The 19,904-nt window shown below is 42.2% G+C and overlaps 2 protein-coding genes across 16 annotated transcripts in view; one reads left to right on the plus strand and one right to left on the minus strand.

Moving 5' to 3' along the window:
* The window catches only part of NRXN2 (neurexin 2), a 900,728-nt gene that overhangs the window by 293,582 nt on the left and 587,242 nt on the right, over positions 1-19,904 (minus strand). Inside the window, exon 1 of one of the 15 annotated variants that reach the window (XM_073578441.1) lies at positions 1,027-3,417. The exons of 12 other annotated variants lie outside the window; for them this stretch is intronic. In XM_073578441.1, coding sequence (XP_073434542.1) covers positions 1,027-1,216 — 190 coding nt within the window. In that variant the 5' untranslated portion in view covers positions 1,217-3,417. Of the gene's footprint in view, positions 1-1,026; positions 3,418-19,904 lie in introns of those variants that run through there. 2 more of the 15 variants (XM_073578442.1, XM_073578440.1) reach the window with 2 other exon arrangements.
* Positions 15,330-18,500, plus strand: LOC141092360 (uncharacterized). Its single transcript, XM_073578427.1, has 2 exons — positions 15,330-16,762; positions 16,873-18,500. Exon 2 carries the CDS (start codon positions 17,108-17,110, stop codon positions 18,290-18,292), a length of 1,185 nt encoding a protein of 394 aa, XP_073434528.1. The 5' UTR covers positions 15,330-16,762; positions 16,873-17,107; the 3' UTR covers positions 18,293-18,500.

Here is a 19,904-nt window from a genome sequence, read left to right on the forward strand (position 1 = left end):
TCCTGCAGTGAGGCACTTATGAAATTCCTGTAGTTTTCTTCTTGGCAAGTCAAGATACTAAGTAAGAAAATATCATAACGCCGCTGCCCTAGCATCAAATAAATATGCTTTATAACCAGTTGAGCATGCTCGAGCCGCCCATCGGTCGGAATCAATAACTATCCTGCTCGAAATACTGTGGATCCTCTACAATCACAAGGTAGAGGTCTTCCAGCTAGATATTACTGATTATATTCGGGAGGGGGGGGGTTCGATGAAAGAACATGACCACCAAGAGTTTTCTAGTCGTGTGTCAGACATCACGGTCATCATCTCCATGAGATGGATTGGAGAAGGAGAGAGATCAAAAGGAGTTCATTGGGATCAACAACATCGTTAGGGTCACCAATTTGGCCGTAATTGGCATCTTAATCCCCTACAATATCGAACGAAGAGAAGCTCCGACTTCGTATAAAAGATCCGGATCACATTCTAAAATGGACACCAAGGAGCATGGATCCATCTTATACAGTCTTCGCACCATGACATTACCTTCCACCATTCTTCCACCCCAAGAACGGAAGCACTAACAGGTCCTCCAGAAACGTTTCATAACCCCCCCCCATCCTTTACACCAATGCAACGCACAGAATACATCAACGAGCAGAACCTGCAATAGGATAAGACAGAGCACCATTGCACCGACGGAGGAGAATATCACTCACGAAATCTGTATCTGAAGATTAGACGTATCAGCTGTAATCTGGACATGATTCCTGCGAAAATGCAGAACGAGACAAATCCGAGCAGCTCCTCCGGTTCTGCAAAAACCTTGTACTACATTATTTAACCTGAAAGGAATGATGTTAAAATTGCCCAATTAATCCTCCCCGTCTCCTGTTCAGTGGCCCCTACATCCAACCCCATGTTCTCAGCACTGTAGAAGGGAAAAAAAAAACACAGAACAGATCAACACCGTCCAGATGAAGCGCTTCTAATATTCCAAACATTTTTTGAACATATATATGATCACAATATTATACTCACCATGTCCCCCTCTTGTTAAGAATGGGGTCCTGTTAATGGCGATAGGGACTGTTCCATGCTTGTTATGGAAATGGTGCACATGGTGAGTGGTGCTGAGGCTGGATGATACCCGTGCTGCGTCCGAGACCCTGGCCAACGTCAAAAGGCCAAGGGGCAAAAGGGTCCGAACCCAGTGGCCGAAACTGGCCATGACCCCCAGGGGGCTGTCCGATGCTCCTCTGGGGGCCAGGGGGAAAGGGCAATCACAAGCCTTTCCTTTCCCAAATCAGCATGTCATGCTGACCCCCATTGCCTGTCTCAGACTATCTCCCCCTCCGATGCCCAAATGGAGAGGTAGAAAGCTTCTGTCTGGGAAGAAAATGAGGGGTGTTACATTGGTGGGCATTAGCCTCCTCCAGCATCCATTGATTCCCTACAATATCCAGATTAAAAATGTGACAAGCAAAAAAAAAAAAAAAAATTCTTGATATTTTGGGGGGATCCCCCCCCCCAAAGGCTCACCCCCCAAAAAAATCAGTCCTTCTTCTTGTGTTTGCAGAAATCCAGGGAAAAAAATGACAAAGCAGAGGAACAGACAAGTGCCCTGGTTTATTTCAGAAAGCCCTCAGCGTGGATAAATCTCATCCGGTAAAGCTGTAGCGAATTCACCATCATGGACAGCGAAAGAGAGAAATGGAGGAGGAAAGGAGGATTGTGGCATAGAGGAAAAAAAAAACAGATTCACCATACGAATATTCCGTTTCAGATGCTTCTGTGTTTTCCGAGATGCTCTTGCTAGAATTTCCTTACCCTCAGCTGGAAAAAAAAAAATGCAAACCCTATAAGTCTCCTTTTACCCCCCCCAAAAAAAAAATAAAAAACAAAAGGTTTATTAAAAAATAAAAATAAAAAAAAAGAGATAAGAATAATCAACAGCAGAGGAAAGAGAGAGAGAGAAAGAGAGATCTGCCTGTGTGTGCTGCAGAGAGAAAGAGGATGGAGGGAGGGAGGAAAGAGGGGGAGGGGTGAGAGGGATGAGAAGAGAGAGAAGGTGGGGGAGAGCGAGAAAGGGTGAGAGAAAGAGAGAGAGGGGAGAGAAAGGAGCACACAGAGCATGGGATGAGACAGGTGTGGGAAGGGGGAATGGACGAGGAAGAGGAGGAAAGTGCACGCCAAGACGTAGGCGAGAAACCAGAGGGGTAGACAGTGACAGCAACCCAAACAGAGTGGGAATCAGAGAGTGGAAAGAGAGAGGTAAAAGAAGGGGGGATGATCAGACAGAGGGGTGCAGAAAAGAGGGAGATGGAGGAGGTCTAAAAAACTATATAATACTGCCATACAGAGGAGAATGGGGAAAAGTAAAAAAAAAAAAGAAGGAAAAGAAGGAGGGATGGAGAACAGAGGGAGACAGAGGGCTAAAAAAAATATATAACACTGCCATATAGAGGTGAATGGGGAAAAGTGGTAAAAGGAGGGATGATCAGACAGAGGGGTGTGAAAAGGAGGGAGACGGAGGTCTAAAAAATATATAATACTGCCATATAGAGGTGAATGGGGAAAAGTGGGAAAAGAAGAAGGGATGGAGAAAAGAGTGAGATGGAGGGCTAAAAAAATATATAACACTGCCATATAGAGCTAAATGGGACAAAGTAAAAAAAGAAGGTGGGATGATCAGATGGAGGGATGCAGAAAAGAGGGAGATGGAGGAGGTCTAAAAAACTATATAATACTGCCATATAGAGGTGAATGGGGAAAAGTAAAAAAAAAAGAAGGAAAAGAAGGAGGGATGGAGAACAGAGGGAGACAGAGGGCTAAAAAAATATATAACACTGCCATATAGAGGTGAATGGGGAAAAGTGGAAAGAAAAGGAACAGAAAGAAGGAAAGATGGGAGAAGGATGCAGCACAGAGTGAGTCACAAGTCTAAAATCTATGTAACACTGCCAAATAGAGCTAAAGAGAGAAAAGCAAAAAAAAAAAACAGGAATAGGAATGATCTGGAGGAGGATGCAGAACAGGGGTCTAAAAATTATATAAAATTGGAAATGATGAGGTGGAGGATACAGTGCAGAGGGTGAAAGAGGTCTTAAAACTGTATAATACTGCCATATAGAAGGAAGTGGGGAAAAGTGGAAAACGAAGGAATATAAATGGTTATTGTCACGTGGAACAAAGGGAGACAAAAGTTTATAAACAACGTAACACTGCCATAGAGAGTTAAAAGGGGAAAATTGAAAAAGTAGAAACAGAAATTGGTGTGCTCAGGCAGAAGATGCGGCACAGATTGAGACAGAGGTCTAAGGCTACTTTCACACTAGCGTTTTTTTGCGCTGCGCTGGGTGCGCAGTCCAAACACATACAAAAAACGCATCAAGCGTTTTGCATGCAGTTGCTTATATTATGCGCATGCGTTTTAACCAGATTGTTGCCATGTGAACTCTTACAACGCATGCGTTTTTAAACGCTGATGTGCGCATGTCCATGCGCACGCCAGCGTTACCATAGACTGTAATGTGATTTTTTTTTGCGCATTCCGTGCGCTTTTGTGCGCATGCTTTTTTTTATGCACAGGTTGGGCGCACAAAAAATGCAACAGGGTGCGTCCGGCGCGCCTAGGCGCACACTGGAAAAAAACGCATGCGCACAAAAGCGCTTACAAACGCTAGACCATGTGCACCCATGTTAAACATAGGGGCGCATTGCGCATGTACGCGCACGATGTGCTGCGCTAAAAAACGCTAGTGTGAAACCAGCCTAAGAACTGTATAATATCATCATATAGCGATAATTTCTGAAAAGTGGAAAACAAGTTATAGAAATGAGGACTATCAGGCAGAAGATGCAGCACTGAGGGTTACAGAGGTCTAAAAATTATCATGAAAACAAGCCTGAAATTATGAAAAATTGGGTGTAAAATCAGAAAAGCTGCAAAATGCTGAAAGGTGATAAAGAGAAAAGATATTGGTGGAGAGTGATAAATCTATTATTAACGCTCCCCCACACCTGGGAGATACTAAATAATGCAGTGGGATATATTTTAGGAGAAGGAGGGGCGATCTCACCCTGTGAGCCTTCACACCAGTATACTCCTCCATCAAAAACCAAGAGACAGTTTCCTCCTACACAATCATCCTATAGAACCGTTTGGATATCAGGAAATATTGCCACGCAGAAAGAGACGGCCGGGATATAGGGCACATTCTTTTCCTTTGCAATGGTCAACAATTTTATAGGCTTGAATATTGCAAAATAACACGGCAATCTCTCTCAGCGGTGCTTAATCATTTGTGAACCCTTCGAAATTTTCCATATTCCTGCGTAAATTTCGTATAAAACTGCATCACGTTTTCTCGTCACAAGTCATAAAAGTAGATAAAGAAACCCAAACAATTGAGTCAAAAAATATTAGACTTTGGCAATTTTTTTTCATTGAGGAAAAAAGGATTCAATGCCACGTGTCTGAATGGAAAAAGTATGTGAACCTTTCCATTCAGAATCTGGTGCAGCAATAACATTTGAAGTAATTTTTGATTATTCAATGCTGTAGAAAAAGACATGGACCACACGTCCAAAAATCATACGTTGAGCTGAAGCTCAAAAAAATGTAGCACAACTGAATAGGAGGTTCTTAGTTTAATATTATGATAAGATGGCATGAAGCACGCTGCCACGTCATGGTGAACCTTTTAGTAGGTCCATAAATTTTATAGCATTAATGGAGTGGCGTGGTGCGCCAACCACAATGCACCATCAGTGTGGACGACCTAGTGCCCCCACAGCGCTCATGCTTCAAGGCTGAGTTTACATTACTCCAGACCGCACCGCCCCACAAGCACAAAACCAGGGCAACAATGGCCACCATACAGCACCAACATCACATGAAAGGAGCTAGAGTCCTGGTGTGGCCTGGAGTCTTGGGGACTCCGCTTTGCCGCATGGGTGCTGTGAGACACCAGGTCGGCAGCCCTGCTGGTGCATTGTCGTTACTGAAGTGGTTGACGTACAGTGTCACACCTTTAAGGCTGTAAAAAGTTAGAGACCCACTGAGAGGTTCACCGTGACGTGGCAGTGGGCTTTATACAGTCTGATCAGAATATTAGACCAAGAACCTCATGTTCAGTTTCATAAATTTTGCCGTCCAGGTCTTCTTCTACAGCATTGGTCATTTTTGATTAATCTTGCATATAGGCTTGGAGGAATTTTAGCCCATTCCTTTCAGCAAAACAGTTTCAACTCTGGTATGTTGGTGGGTTTTCTCCCATGAATTACTCTTTTCATGTCCTTCCACAATACTTTCTATAGGATTAAGTACAGGACTTTGACCATTCCAAAACTTTAACTTCATACTTCTTTAACAATTGTTTCATAAAACAACTTTGTGCTTTGGGTCATTGAGTCTTCCTGTCTGACCTATGTTCTTTTGAAATTTAGGTCATGGACAGATGTCCTAACATTTTCCTTTAGAATTTGCAGGTAAAATTTAGAATTCAATATGCAATCAATTATGGCTACTGTCCTGGCCCAGAGGCAGCAGAACAAGTCCAAACTATGTTATTACCACCACCACGTTTCACAGATCGCATGTGTTTTTTTCCGCTGTAATTCAATGTTCATCTTTCTCCAAACATAACACTTTTCATTTAATCTAAAAAGATCTATTTTAGTCTTATTTGGCCACCAAATAATGTTCCAACAGCCTTCTGGATGGAGCAGGTGATCTTTAGTAAACCACAGAAGGGCATCAATGCTCTTTTTGGAGACCATTGGATTTCTCCTTGCTCCTGATGAGAGACTCATGAACATTAACAGAAGCTAGTTTTTAAGAAGCCTTTAGTTGCTTAGAGGATACCTTGGGTTCCGATGTGATTTTAGTTTTGTTGATCGCTCCTGAGGGTAATATTGGTCTTGAATTTCCTGTATCTGTCTACAATCTGTCTTACTGTGGATTGATGGAGTCCAAACTAATAATAATAATTATTTTTATTTCTTTAGCACCAACATTCTGCAGCACTTTTCATTTCAGAGGGGACTTGTACATACATTGAAGACAAACTCTTTAGAGATGGTTTTTAACCTTGTCCATCCTGATAGGCATTAATAGCTCTTCTTCTGAGGTCCTCAGAAACCTTTGTTCTTGCTACTATACACTTCTACAAACATGTATTGTGAATATCAGACTTTTGATAGATTCCAGTTCTTTAAATAAAGCTGGTGTCTTTCTCTCACCTGATTGTCTTTCTTCCTTTGATTTTCTCATGGGCTCCCAATGCATACTACTATCTTAACAGATAGTTACATTTGAAGTTTTCTTTAAATAGTATCTATGCTTTCAAGTAATTTTTCAGAATAAGTGGAAATTTGTGTACACGAGAAATAACAATTTCTGGCCACTATATGACTTGGTTCCTGCATTTTTCCACAATTTTCTTCATCGCATTCTCTATTTGCAGCCAGGATTGTTTTTCTCTGAAACTATCCAGCATTTTAGAAAAAGCACAATATGCAAAGCCAGCTGAGGATGATAGAGTCAGACCTGACTAGTCTGCCAATGTCCTTTTAACTTCTCTCTACCCTGCTCCAGTTGATTGGTAGGTCTTCCATGTGTGTACATGGAGAATATCCCAGAGCTTCCAGCTTTTTAGACTATACTTTCTCTGAATCGTTTCAGAGTAAAACCTACCTGGCTGTGCAACCAAGCTGTAATTGATTAAGCCCAAGAATCTAATCACAGGTTCCCTTAAATTTAAAATGGACTGTAAGCAAGTGGGAGGACTAACCTGCTAAGAGGGTTCCGAAACACAGAGATTACCCACTAAGGATTCTTGATTTTCATTTATTTTTTTAGCACACAGACAGAAGAAGCAGAGGAGGAATTTATAAAGTGGCACTGAGCAGTGTACCTGTGAATTCAGCTTTGAAGTAAGGTAAACTAGTTGTTAGAAAGCTCAGAGTTAATCGCAAATATTTGAGGCAGGGGGAAGGTCATAAGTGGGGAAAGAAGCAGATTTCTCTGATGAGATCTATTAAACGATTCTTATATCTCCCTGCACAATTGATGTATGTAAAGTCTGTTAAACGTAGTTACACTCAAGTTATTTTTTTGTCTTGTCTTTTCACTTGCACTCATGGATTTCTTGCTGAATAAAAATCTATTGAAAATGTTGCACAATCCTTTCAATACGCACTAAAAAGTAACAAGTTGGTCTAAAACTGTACACAAAAAAATAGGCGCTCAAGTACATTTGAATAAAACATTTGAGACATTTTGAAAAAGTCAAAATAAGACAGAAAGACAGATGATAGATAGATAGATAGATAGATAGATAGATAGAAGTAAAAAGGAAGGCAGCACTCCATTAGTTTAAAGGTGAAAAAAAGTGGATTTTATTTAGACCCACATGACATGGCCATGTCATATGGGTCTAAATAAAATCAACTTTTTTCACATTTAAACTAATGGAGTTCTGCCTTCCATTTTACTTCTGTCTGGATTGGGGCAAGTATTGGATGCATTGCTGAGGAGGCCTGGGCACCCGCAAACTGGTATTGTGCGGTTCAATTTTTTTTACAAGATAGATAGATAATTAGATACATAGATAAACAGATGACAGATAATAGATAAAAATACAGTTTTGCTCAAAAGTTTATTTATTATCACATATCTAGCTATTCTATCCATTATGTATCTATTATCTATCATATCTATCATTATTATCTATCAATCTACAGTTGTGCTCAAAAGTTTACATACCCCGGCAGAATCTTTGCTTTCTTGGCCTTTTTTCAGAGAATATGAATGATAACACCAAACCTATTTCTCCACTCATGGTTAGTGGTTGGGTGAAGCAATTTATTGTCAAACTACTGTGTTTTCTCTTTTTAAATCATAACGACAACCCAAAACATCCAACTGACCCTGATCAAAAGTTCACCTACCCCATTTCTTAATACCGTGTATCGCCCCTGCTAACATTAGTGACAGCTTGAAGTCTTTTGTGGGAATTGTGGATGAGGTTCTTTATTTTCTCAAATTGTAAATCTGCCCACTCTTCTTGGCAAAAGTTGAATGAAAGATAAATGCAGCACGTTGTCAGATAATACTGCAGTGCATGGGACATACGTGGATGTTCCTACATGAAAATAATCCAAAACACCAAGGCTAAACTGACCTGTCATTGACTACAGCAGAACAAAGTGAAGGTTCTGGAGTGGCCATCTCTGTCTCCTGACCTCAATATCATTGAGCCACTCTGGGGAGATCTCAAGCGAGCAGTTCATGCTAGACAGCCCAGGGATTTACAGGAACTAGAGATTTTTTGCCAAGAAGAGTGGGCAGCTTTACCATCTGAGAAAATAAAGAACCTCATCCACAACTACCACAAAAGACTTCAAGCTGTCATTGATGTTAGAGGGGGCAATACACGGTATTAAGAAATGGGGTGTGTGAACTTTTGATCAGGGTCATTTGGATGTTTTGGGTTGTCATTATGATTTAAAAACGGAAAACACAGTAGTTTGACAATAAATGGCTTCACCCAACCACTAACCATGAGTGGAGAAAAAGTTTTGGTGTTATCATTCATATTCTCTGAAAAAAGGCCAAGAAAGCAAAAATTCTCCTGGGGTAGTTAAACTTTTGAGCACAACTGTAGGTAGATAATAGACAGATAGATATATAACAGATATGAGAGATAGATAATAGATAGATGATATATAATAGATAGATAGATAATAGATAGATAGACAGATAGATAGATGGACAGATACAGTAGATAGATTTGGATGTTTGTTTATCTAATTTGTAAATGAATCCTGCATTATATTTTCATGGTTCAGGGAATTCTACAGACTGATTCAGTTGAGCAGAGCTCCGCAGTCAGTAAGGGGTTCACTGTCAAAAAGAATAATAGAAAATCCAGCATGCGCCTTCAGATCCGCTTATCACAGGACGATAATGAGGGTTATATACGGTTAATACAACTTCTCATCAAATATAAGAAAGTTTTAATATGCGCTAACAATCACTATGAAAGTTTCATAAGTGCGGGGTTTAGTTGTCAGACATCGGGGACAGTTACTTTCTATTACATGGTGTAACAATGTTAATTGTTATAATTCCAAAATAACATTATCAGTACCAATCACTGTTCGCTGATGATGAGACAGCACGTATAGCTACTTTCTGCTGGTTCACGGGTAAACCAGGAGCAATAACTGCTAACTGTTCTTCCATATGAAGCAGATTCCCTTACTCTAATGTTTAGTAGGTTTATGCAAAAAAAAAAAAGAATTAAAATCACCTTGCATGTGTGAATACGGGTGTACTCAATACGTGAAGCTATAGGTGTGAATGCAGTGAAACGGTTTATTCACATCTTAGAACGTTATTCCATTCAATATGAGGGGTGATAACTAACTGATCGCAGATGGCCCACCCATTGGGACACCCACTTGCATAGAGAACCAGATTGTAATGGGGAAATCAGAGCAAAATACTGTGCTTGGCCAGGACATTTTATGGACCCTTTCCCAACATGTGTGCCATTACATGGAGCGGGTTCAGTACCTGAGGCAGCTCAAGACTTTTTCATTTTCTTGACCCTTTCCCAACATGTGTGCCATTACACGGAGCGGGTTCAGTACCTGAGCCTGCTCAAGGCATTTTCATTTTCTTGACCCTTTGCCAAGACGTGTGCCATTACATGGAGCGGGTTCAGTACCTGAGCCTGCTCAAGGCATTTTCATTTTCGTGACCCTTTGCCAACATGTGTGCCATTACATGGAGCGGGTTCAGTACCTGAGCCTACTCAAGGCTTTTTCATTTTCTTGACCCTTTGCCAACATGTGTGCCATTACATGGAGCAGGTTCAATATTTGAGCCTACTCAAGGCATTTTCATTTTCGTGACCCTTTGCCAACATGTGCCATTACATGGAGCGGGTTCAGTACCTGAGCCTGCTCAAGACATTTTCATTTTCTTGACCATTTCCCAACATGTGTTTCGATTTATGGAGCAGTCTCAGTAACTGAGCCCGCTCAATGTACAATGGGTGCAAGCTGTGTTATACAGCTGGCATATGCCTCAAACAGCAGTAGTTGGAGCTAGCTCTGATCACTGTTTTTTTTTTTTTTTTAAATCAATGCAATTGCGGGCAGCCACAGGCTGGGCTTCATAGGAGACTATCATTTTCCTTAGAAATTGCTATTTCTTATACTGTAGTATTGAGGTATATAGAACAAGCAATCCAACATTCACAGAATCAAGTCCCCTATGAAGACTAAAAAGTAAATAAAAATACATTAAATAAAAAATATAATTTGAATCATCTCCTTTTTGTAAGTTTCAAAATTAAGCAAAAAAAAAATCAACGTATTTGTTATTTTCACATCTACATACAGTGGGGCAAAAAAGTATTTAGTCAGTCAGCAATAGTGCAAGTTCCACCACTTAAAAAGATGAGAGGCGTCTGTAATTTACATCATAGGTAGACCTCAACTATGGGAGACAAACTGAGAAAAAAAAATCCAGAAAATCACATTGTCTGTTTTTTTTTCATTTTATTTGCATATTATGGTAGAAAATAAGTATTTGGTCAGAAACAAAATTTCATCTCAATACTTTGTGATATATCCTTTGTTGGCAATGACAGAGGTCAAATGTTTTCTGTAAGTCTTCACAAGGTTGCCACACACTGTTGTTGGTATGTTGGCCCATTCCTCCATGCAGATCTCCTCTAGAGCAGTGATGTTTTTGGCTTTTCGCTTGGCAACACGGACTTTCAACTCCCTCCAAAGGTTTTCTATAGGGTTGAGATCTGGAGACTGGCTAGGCCACTCCAGGACCTTGAAATGCTTCTTACGAAGCCACTCCTTCGTTGCCCTGGCGGTGTGCTTTGGATCATTGTCATGTTGAAAGACCCAGCCACGTTTCATATTCAATGCCCTTGCTGATGGAAGGAGGTTTGCACTCAAAATCTCACGATACATGGCCCCATTCATTCTTTCATGTACCCGGATCAGTCATCCTGGCCCCTTTGCAGAGAGACAGCCCCAAATCATGATGTTTCCACCACCATGCTTTATAGTAGGTATGGTGTTTGATGGATGCAACTCAGTATTCTTTTTCCTCCAAACACGACAAGTTGTGTTTCTACCAAACAGTTCCAGTTTGGTTTCATCGGACCATAGGACATTCTCCCAAAACTCCTCTGGATCATCCAAATGCTCTCTAGCAAACTTCAGACGGGCCCGGACATGTACAGGCTTAAGCAGTGGGACACGTCTGGCACTGCAGGATCTGAGTCCATGGTGGCGTAGTGTGTTACTTATGGTAGGCCTTGTTACATTGGTCCCAGCTCTCTGCAGTTCATTCACTAGGTCCCCCCGCGTGGTTCTGGGATTTTTGCTCACCGTTGTTGTGATCATTCTGACCCCACGGGGTGGGATTTTGCGTGGAGCACCAGATCGAGGGAGATTATCAGTGGTCTTGTATGTCTTCCATTTTCTAATTATTGCTCCCACAGTTGATTTCTTCACTCCAAGCTGGTTGGCTATTGCAGATTCAGTCTTCCCAGCCTGGTGCAGGGCTACAATTTTGTTTCTGGTGTCCTTTGACAGCTCTTTGGTGTTCACCATAGTGGAGTTTGGAGTCAGACTGTTTGAGGGTGTGCACAGGTGTCTTTTTATACTGATAACAAGTTTAAACAGGTGCCATTACTACAGGTAATGAGTGGAGGAAAGAGGAGACTCTTAAAGAAGAAGTTACAGGTCTGTGAGAGCCAGAAATCTTGATTGCTTGTTTCTGACCAAATACTTATTTTCCACCATAATATGCAAATAAAATGAAAAAAAAACAGACAATGTGATTTTCTGGATTTTTTTTTCTCAGTTTGTCTCCCATAGTTGAGGTCTACCTATGATGTAAATTACAGACGCCTCTCATCTTTTTAAGTGGTGGAACTTGCACTATTGCTGACTGACTAAATACTTTTTTGCCCCACTGTAAGTCAGAGCTATCAAATTATTTCACCCATGCAGTAAACAATGTAAAAAAAAGCAGATTCAAACTAAAACTGTTTTCTCCCTCCAAAAAATAAAATCAAAACACAATCAAAATACTGTGCATCCCTCAAAATGCTACAATAAAAATGAAGCGAGCCCTCACACAGCTCCATTGTTAGAATTATGAAAATGCTACCAGTCTCAGAAAATGGCGACGCAAACTAATTTTTACTTTATTCCTACAAATTTGAATTAGATTTTCTTTTTATTAAAAAGAAAAAAAGGTAAAACCTTGGTAAGGCAGTAATTGTACTGTCCTGTAGCCAGTTTACCATAAATGCGATCTCCCAACCCCCTCCAAAAAAAAAAACAAAACCAAAAATGTTGAAATTGCTCTTTTTTTTTACCACTTCAACACATTTGGATTTTTTACCACTAACTTTTCAGCGCATTGTATGTAAAATGAACAATTTCATTTTAAACTATAACTCTGTTTGTAAAAAACAAACTCTCATAAGGATAGTTTGACGGGGAAAAAAAATGGAAAAATTGAAAATTGCCAGTTTATGAAGGGTCTAATATGACGATCATATGTCACTATTATATGACATATGGCTATGAAACCTGGACGATAAAGAAGCAAGACAAAAGAAGAATCAATGCTTTCGAAACTTGGTGCTGGAGAAGGATGATATCAATACCATGAATGGTAAGAAGAACAAACAAATCAATTTTGGAACAAATCAAGCCAGACATGTCATTCGAAGCAAGGATTACCAATCGATGACTTGCCTACTTTGGACACATCATACGTAGAGAGCGATCACTGGAGAAGGACATCATGGTCGGAAGAATAGAAGGAACAAGGCGAAGAGGAAGACCAGCAACACGATGGCTTGATACAGTCAAGATGATGGCAGAGAAGAAGACCCTGGTGGACCTATCTAGTAGTGATGAGCGAGTATACTCGTTGCCCAGGCGTGCTCGGAGATTTAGTTTTTGTCGACGCAGCTGCATGATTTGTGACTGCTAGACAGCCTGAATACATGTGAGGAATGCCTGTTTGTTAGGCAATCCCCACATGTACTCAGGCTGTCTAGCAGCCGCAAATCATGCAGCTACTGTGACAGAAACTAAACCTCCGAGCACGCCAAAATACTCGGAGATCACCCAAGCAACGAGTATACTCGCCCATCACTACCATCTAGGCTTGCGCCAGATTGATCTTCCTGCCGACCGTTCATTCATCAAGTCACCATGGATTGAGATCGAGCTGAAGGCCCTTAAATAATGCTAATAATAATAATATGACTATTAGATTCCACGGTGGGTGTAGACCAGACATTGACCACTGAAGCGTTAGTGATCCTGTATAATCAGACAAATCAGAGTCGTCCGCCTCGTGATTCCGGCTTATGGAGCCACATATGTAATCAATGTCTTTGTGCTTTCCACGAGCATTGCTTTTAAGAAAAAATATCCTAAAATTACACCGTCTTGTGCCGACAAATCTAGTCCAAAATATTTTCCCTTTGTTTATTCAGATCTTCTCTTTGCAAGAAACACATAAATTGATCATAAATAAAAGCAAAAAAATAAAATAAAAAATGTACGACTGAATTGTATTCCCTCCTGATGCTGCCGCAGTGAACTTGTAAGCCTTTGACGCCAATGATATTTGTAGATGATGAGGCCAAATTTGTCTTTGCAATGTAGAGTTTTATTATTGTTTTTCTTTTATTATTGAAGTAGGGCTGCGCGTAAAGAGTTTACATGCCCTGAATACAGATGGGATGTTGTTGAGAACGGCACAGGATATGCAATAAATATCTAAGAGATGGTGGTCTCACTTCTAGGTCCTGCACCAATCTCCGGGGGCCCCAATTTCTCTTTCTACCTGATGTCTGGCCTGCAGTGACCAGAGAGGGGGCCGTACATGCGCCACACTTCTTCCATTCACTGCTATGGGAGCTCCGAACATAGCTGACCGCATACGCACGGCGCACGGCAGCATGCAGATCTCCTACAGCCCTGAATGGACAGAGCTGGTGTATACAAGCCACCTATAGGGATCAAGCACCAGATGGAAAAGGGGAACGGTGGATGTTAAAAGGGTTGTCTGGTCTAAAACTACAAGTCTACACTCACTCTGTGACTGTAGACTTGTGAATCCTCACATTCCGTGCACTGCATACTTCTGGCCAAATTCCGACTAGACTGTATCCGACCGTGCTCAATACACTTGCATTACGCGAGGCCAGATACAGTCTAGTTGGCAGGTGAACACATGTATGCAAATCACATACTTGCGGTCATGCTCCTTCCTCTCCCTGCACTGGAGAATACTCACAACACTTGGTGCGCGCAATGTGATGATTCACAAGTCTGCGGTCGCATAGAGTAATAGCAGACTTTTAGTTTTAGACTTGACAACCCCTTTAATCTCTAAGGCTGGTTTCACATTTGCGTTTTTTAGCGCTGGAAAAAAACGCATACGTGCGCATGCGATTTTTCCCCTATATTTAACATGGGTGCGCATACATGCGCGCTTGTAAGCGCATGTATGCGATTTTCATGCGCTGCGTTTTTTTGGGGTGTGCGTTGGTATTTTCCAGACGCTGCATGTTGCATTTTTTGGCCCTGGAAAAAAGCGCATGAGCACGTATGCGCACGTTTTGCGCTAAAAATGGCCATTATAGCCTATGGATGCGCATACGTGCGCACTGGCATGCGCAGGTATGCGATTTTTTAGCGCTGCGTTTTTTGGGTGGTGTCCACTTTTTATCCTAGTTAGAATCTTCTAAAGTCAAAAAAAAAAAGTCTATATAAAGGAGGTGCCTGCCAAAACTCTGCCACTACTACACTGAGAGATTGAAGAGCAGACAGTCAACCAAGAACCCATTATATCAGCGAAGAATGTGAGTATATTACATTATATGCCTGTCCTTTTAAATTATGTATGTACTAATGATTTTTATTATTTTTACATGCAGTATGTCTTCAGAATCAGAGTATTCCCCATCGCGGCAGGAATTGGCGCAAGCAGACCGTGAGGTGATTATTTTCGTGCATCTGGTAAGTATATCTGCTGCTTCTCCAAATCTCTTACGTTTTTTTCAACTTTCTTAAGACATCGTCATCATCATCTGCGGACGGCACTAGTGAGGGCGAAGAGCAGGAGCAGCGAAGCCAAGTCCCGGTGGTGATACGGAATGTAAGTATCAAATGATTTGTAATGTTCTTTATTTTTTATCTTCTATTTTTACTCATTTTTTTGTTTCTTTTTTTGTAACTTTTTATTCAATTTAAATTTGATTATTCTAATGAATGTGTTTTGTCTAGGTTCCACAACGGGATGAAGACGTCTACCTGGATAATGAGCAGCTCATCAGCCTGGTCCAGGAGCGTTCGCCGTTGTGGGACAGCCGTGACCGGCTGTACAAGGACAATGTGGTGACCCGGCGGCTATGGAATGAGGTGGCCGCAGCGTTGATGGATGGCTGGGACAGCGCCACAGCATCCTCCAAAAAGGCGTTTAGTGAGTATTTCCCTGCTCTGTATTGTGCCGCAGTGACTGTTGTCCTTGACGGCACTGTTGGGTTTCGTGCTAGGCGTATTCTAGCAGGAAACCCAACAGTGTCATCGGTGTCTACAGTGACTGCTTTGAGTATTGTATTGCTACATTGTGCCGCAGTGACTGTTGTCCTTGACTGCACTGTTGGGTTTCGTGCTAGGCGTATTCTAGCAGGAAACCCAACAGTGTCATCGGGGTCTACAGTGACTGCTTTGAGTATTGTATTGCTACATTGTGCCGCAGTGACTGTTGTCCTTGACGGCACTGTTGGGTTTCGTGCTATGCGTATTCTAGCATGAAACCCAACAGTTTCATCGGGGTCTGCAGTGACTGCTTTGAGTATTGTATTGCTAGATTTTGCCGCAGTGACTGTTGTCCTTGACGGCACTGTTGGGTTTCGTGCTAGGCGTATTCTAGCAGGAAACCCAACAGTGTCATCGGGGTCTACAGTGACTGCTTTGAGTATTGTATTGCTACATTGTGCCGCAGTGACTGTTGTCCTTGACGGCACTGTTGGGTTTCGTGCTAGGCGTATTCTAGCAGGAAACCCAACAGTTTCATCGGGGTCTACAGTGACTGCTTTGAGTATTGTATTGCTACATTGTGCCGCAGTGACTGTTGTCCTTGACTGCACTGTTGGGTTTCGTGCTAGGCGTATTCTAGCAGGAAACCCAACAGTGTCATCGGTGTCTACAGTGACTGCTTTGAGTATTGTATTGCTACATTGTGCCGCAGTGACTGTTGTCCTTGACGGCACTGTTGGGTTTCGTGCTAGGCGTATTCTAGCAGGAAACCCAACAGTGTCATCGGTGTCTACAGTGACTGCTTTGAGTATTGTATTGCTACATTGTGCCGCAGTGACTGTTGTCCTTGACGGCACTGTTGGGTTTCGTGCTTGGCGTATTCTAGCAGGAAACCCAACAGTGTCATCGGGGTCTACAGTGACTGCTTTGAGTATTGTATTGCTACATTGTGCCGCAGTGACTGTTGTCCTTGACGGCACTGTTTTTTTTTATCAACAGTGGACAAAGTCCGAACACGTTGGCGTTCAATCAAGGACCGCTTCAACAGTGATGTTCGTGCTGAGGGCCAGGTTCGCAGTGGATCTGCGTCAAGGACCAGAACTAGATACCGTCACTATCACGCGTTGCAGTTCCTAAGACCGGTCCTTGCCACAAGATCGTAAGTATTATACATTTTGGGTTTTTATTTTTATTAATCTGTGTTTTTCTAATCCACAGCTGATGCTTCTTGTAAAGGCATGGTAGTAATGATTTTCCTTTCTTCCACAGCACCTGGAGCAGCACCCTGCAACCTGGCCCTGGAGCGGTCCTTCCTCGGACGTCCTCTGACCCGTCCCAGCCATCCGACAGCCAGGAAGCACCTTGCAGGTCAGCCACACACACAGCTGGTGACCAGGAAGCTGGGCCATCAGGTGTTCCCCTGTCCCAGGTCTCTGCCACTGGTTATGCGGGCACTACCCGCCAGCGGCAGAGGGCCTTGGACAGGAATGTCTTGCCCGAGTTTATGCATTTGAGCGAGACATTTAATTCCAGCCTCAAGTCACTGTCCGACAGAGTTGAAAGCGGTTTTGCACTCATGGAACGTGGTTTTAACCACTTTGAACACCGCTTCAATTCTGTAGAACAGCGCCTTGACCGTCTGGAGGCCGACCTCAACAGACCAGCACACCATTTTTTTAGTAAGATTGAAAAGGGCATGGCGGAACACCTTAGTCCTGATCAACAGCTGAATGTGCTGCAGGCCTGCAACAATGCTTTCTTGCAGGCTATGCAGCATAATCGGTACGGTCAGCAGTCAGTGGTGTCCTTTCCACCTGTGCCACCATTGACTCGCTTCACCTCACTACCGACTTGTGCTGCATACCACTGCACGGACACCTCTATTCAAAGCCAGGACACCCACCGTTACACCACCACAAGTCTGAGTGCAGCTGGTCACTTCACCGACACCACCATGGCAAGCGCTGCTCCTGTCTGGAGCACCACCGCCAATCCCATGCATGCGTGGAGCTCAGCCACCACTAGGCAAACATGGAACAGCCCTGCCGCTACAACAACATGTAGTAGCCCTGCCACCACCACTCTGCAAACCTGGGCCATCACTGCCGCCACCAGTCCTCCTGCAAGGACGAGCACTGACAACGAAGAGCAGCATCAGCCACCTCAGCAGCAGCAGCCAACTCAGCAGCAGCAGCCACCTCAGCAGCAGCCGCCACCTCAGCAGCAGCAGCCACCTCAGCAGCAGCCGCCACCTCAGCAGCAGCCGCCACCTCAGCAGCAGCAGCAACCACCTCAGCAGCAGCCGCCACCTCAGCAGCAGCCGCCACCTCAGCAGCAGCCGCCACCTCAGCAGCAGCAGCCGCCACCTCAGCAGCAGCAGCCATACCAGCAGACGGGGGACCTACATTCCATATTTGCCCCTACTTCAAGGCGAAATCAATCAAGGCGGGCATTGGGCCAAAGTCGGTCCAGGCACACAAGCCTACGGCGACATGCCATTACAACTAATGTAACTGAACAGATTTCCTCTCCTACAAGTGTTCCAAGTTTAATTCCCTTAACTGGACTACCTTCCCCCACAAGTTTTGTTGCCCCTTCCCCTCAAACACCATCTTCAACTGCAAGTGTTGCATATTCCCTGCACACCCCCAAATTGAAACCATCTGCCCCCAAACGCCGTAAAAAATAATTTTTTTTTTGTGATAAAAAATAAATTTACATTTGTGGTTCACCATTAATAAGTTTCATTAATGTTGTTTGCGCCGCTCACACACACTGATGGGTAAATACATGTTAAAAACCAACCCAAGGGCTAGTATAGTCATATGTGAAATAACATGGACTAGTATAGTCATTCCAAGGCCTAGTGTAATAACTCTAGTTTTACCAAATAGAATCTGGTGTCATGAAAAACAAACTGTTGAAACTTGTCTAAAAAATAAGTTTCTTTCTAGTTTCACCAGTTTGTTTTTTGTGAAACAAGATGCTAGTTGTTAAAAATCGAGTTATTACAGTAGGCCTTGGTATGACTATACTAGGCCGTGGTATTTCACATATGACTATACTAGTAGGCCCAAGGCCTACTATACTCATATTTGAAATACCACGGCCTAGTATAGTCATTCCAAGGCCTAGTGTAATAACTCTAGTTTTACCAAATAGAATCTGGTTTCATGAAAAACAAACTGTTGAAACTTGTCTAAAAAATAAGTTTCTTTCTAGTTTCACCAGTTTGTTTTTTGTGAAACAAGATGCTAGTTGTTAAAAATGCTAGTTGTTAAAAATCGAGTTATTACAGTAGGCCTTGGTATGACTATACTAGGCCGTGGTATTTCACATATTACTATACTACTAGCCCCAAGGCCTAGTATACTCATATTTGAAATACCACGGCCTAGTATAGTCATTCCAAGGCCTAGTGTAATAACTCTAGTTTTACCAAATAGAATCTGGTTTCATGAAAAACAAATTGTTGAAACTTGTCTAAAAAATAAGTTTCTTTCTAGTTTCAACACTTTGTTTTTGGTGAAACAAGATGCTAGTTGTTAAAAATCGAGTTATTACAGTAGGCCTTGTTATGACTATACTAGGCCGTGGTATTTCACATATTACTATACTACTAGCCCCAAGGCCTACTATACTCATATTTGAAATACCACGGCCTAGTATAGTCATTCCAAGGCCTAGTGTAATAACTTGTAATGGAGCAGATTACATGAGCAGATTACATTCATCCACTCAATGCTGACTTGTATTCCCCATGGACTTTCATTGGGGTTGGGTTTTGAGGGTTGTGTTTTGAGAAAATCACATACTTTGTTTTAAACTAGTTGCACAATTTTCTCTTGAAAAAAAATGGTTTCCTGATTCATGGCCTGCAGCTTTGCTCATTCCAATATATTTCACGCAGACTAGCAATGCTGCATTTTAACTCGTATGTGTATTTACCTGCCCAGGTGTGTGAACATAACAAAATTCAGTTATACATGGGAAGTTTTTTAATTAATTGGAGTTTAAAAAATATAGTGCACTCAGTAATGGTATCAAATAAGGATTTTTATTACCATAAACAACAACATTACACCATTTCATCTTGCCAGTGCACCCGTCCTACATCAGAAATAAAGTAGGCCGCAAATTTGTCCCTCATTTGGCCAACTTCAACGGATGACCTGAGAGTGTGCTGAGTGAATTCAGGCAATGGGTTAGGAGCATCATCGTCCAGTTCAAAGGTCGTGTGCTCTTTAGCCATCACAAAGTTATGTAGAACCACACAGGCCTTCACCACCTCATCGACTGTT

The sequence above is a fragment of the Dendrobates tinctorius genome, unplaced genomic scaffold (assembly GCF_039654945.1).
Source record: "Dendrobates tinctorius isolate UK_male_01 unplaced genomic scaffold, ASM3965494v1 ptg000059l, whole genome shotgun sequence".
Taxonomy (NCBI): domain Eukaryota; kingdom Metazoa; phylum Chordata; class Amphibia; order Anura; family Dendrobatidae; genus Dendrobates; species Dendrobates tinctorius.

What these genes read in the sequence shown, in the direction of transcription:
- LOC141092360 (XM_073578427.1), top strand. Translation starts at nt 17,108, where the DNA reads ATGCATTTGAGCGAGACATTTAATTCCAGCCTCAAGTCACTGTCCGAC.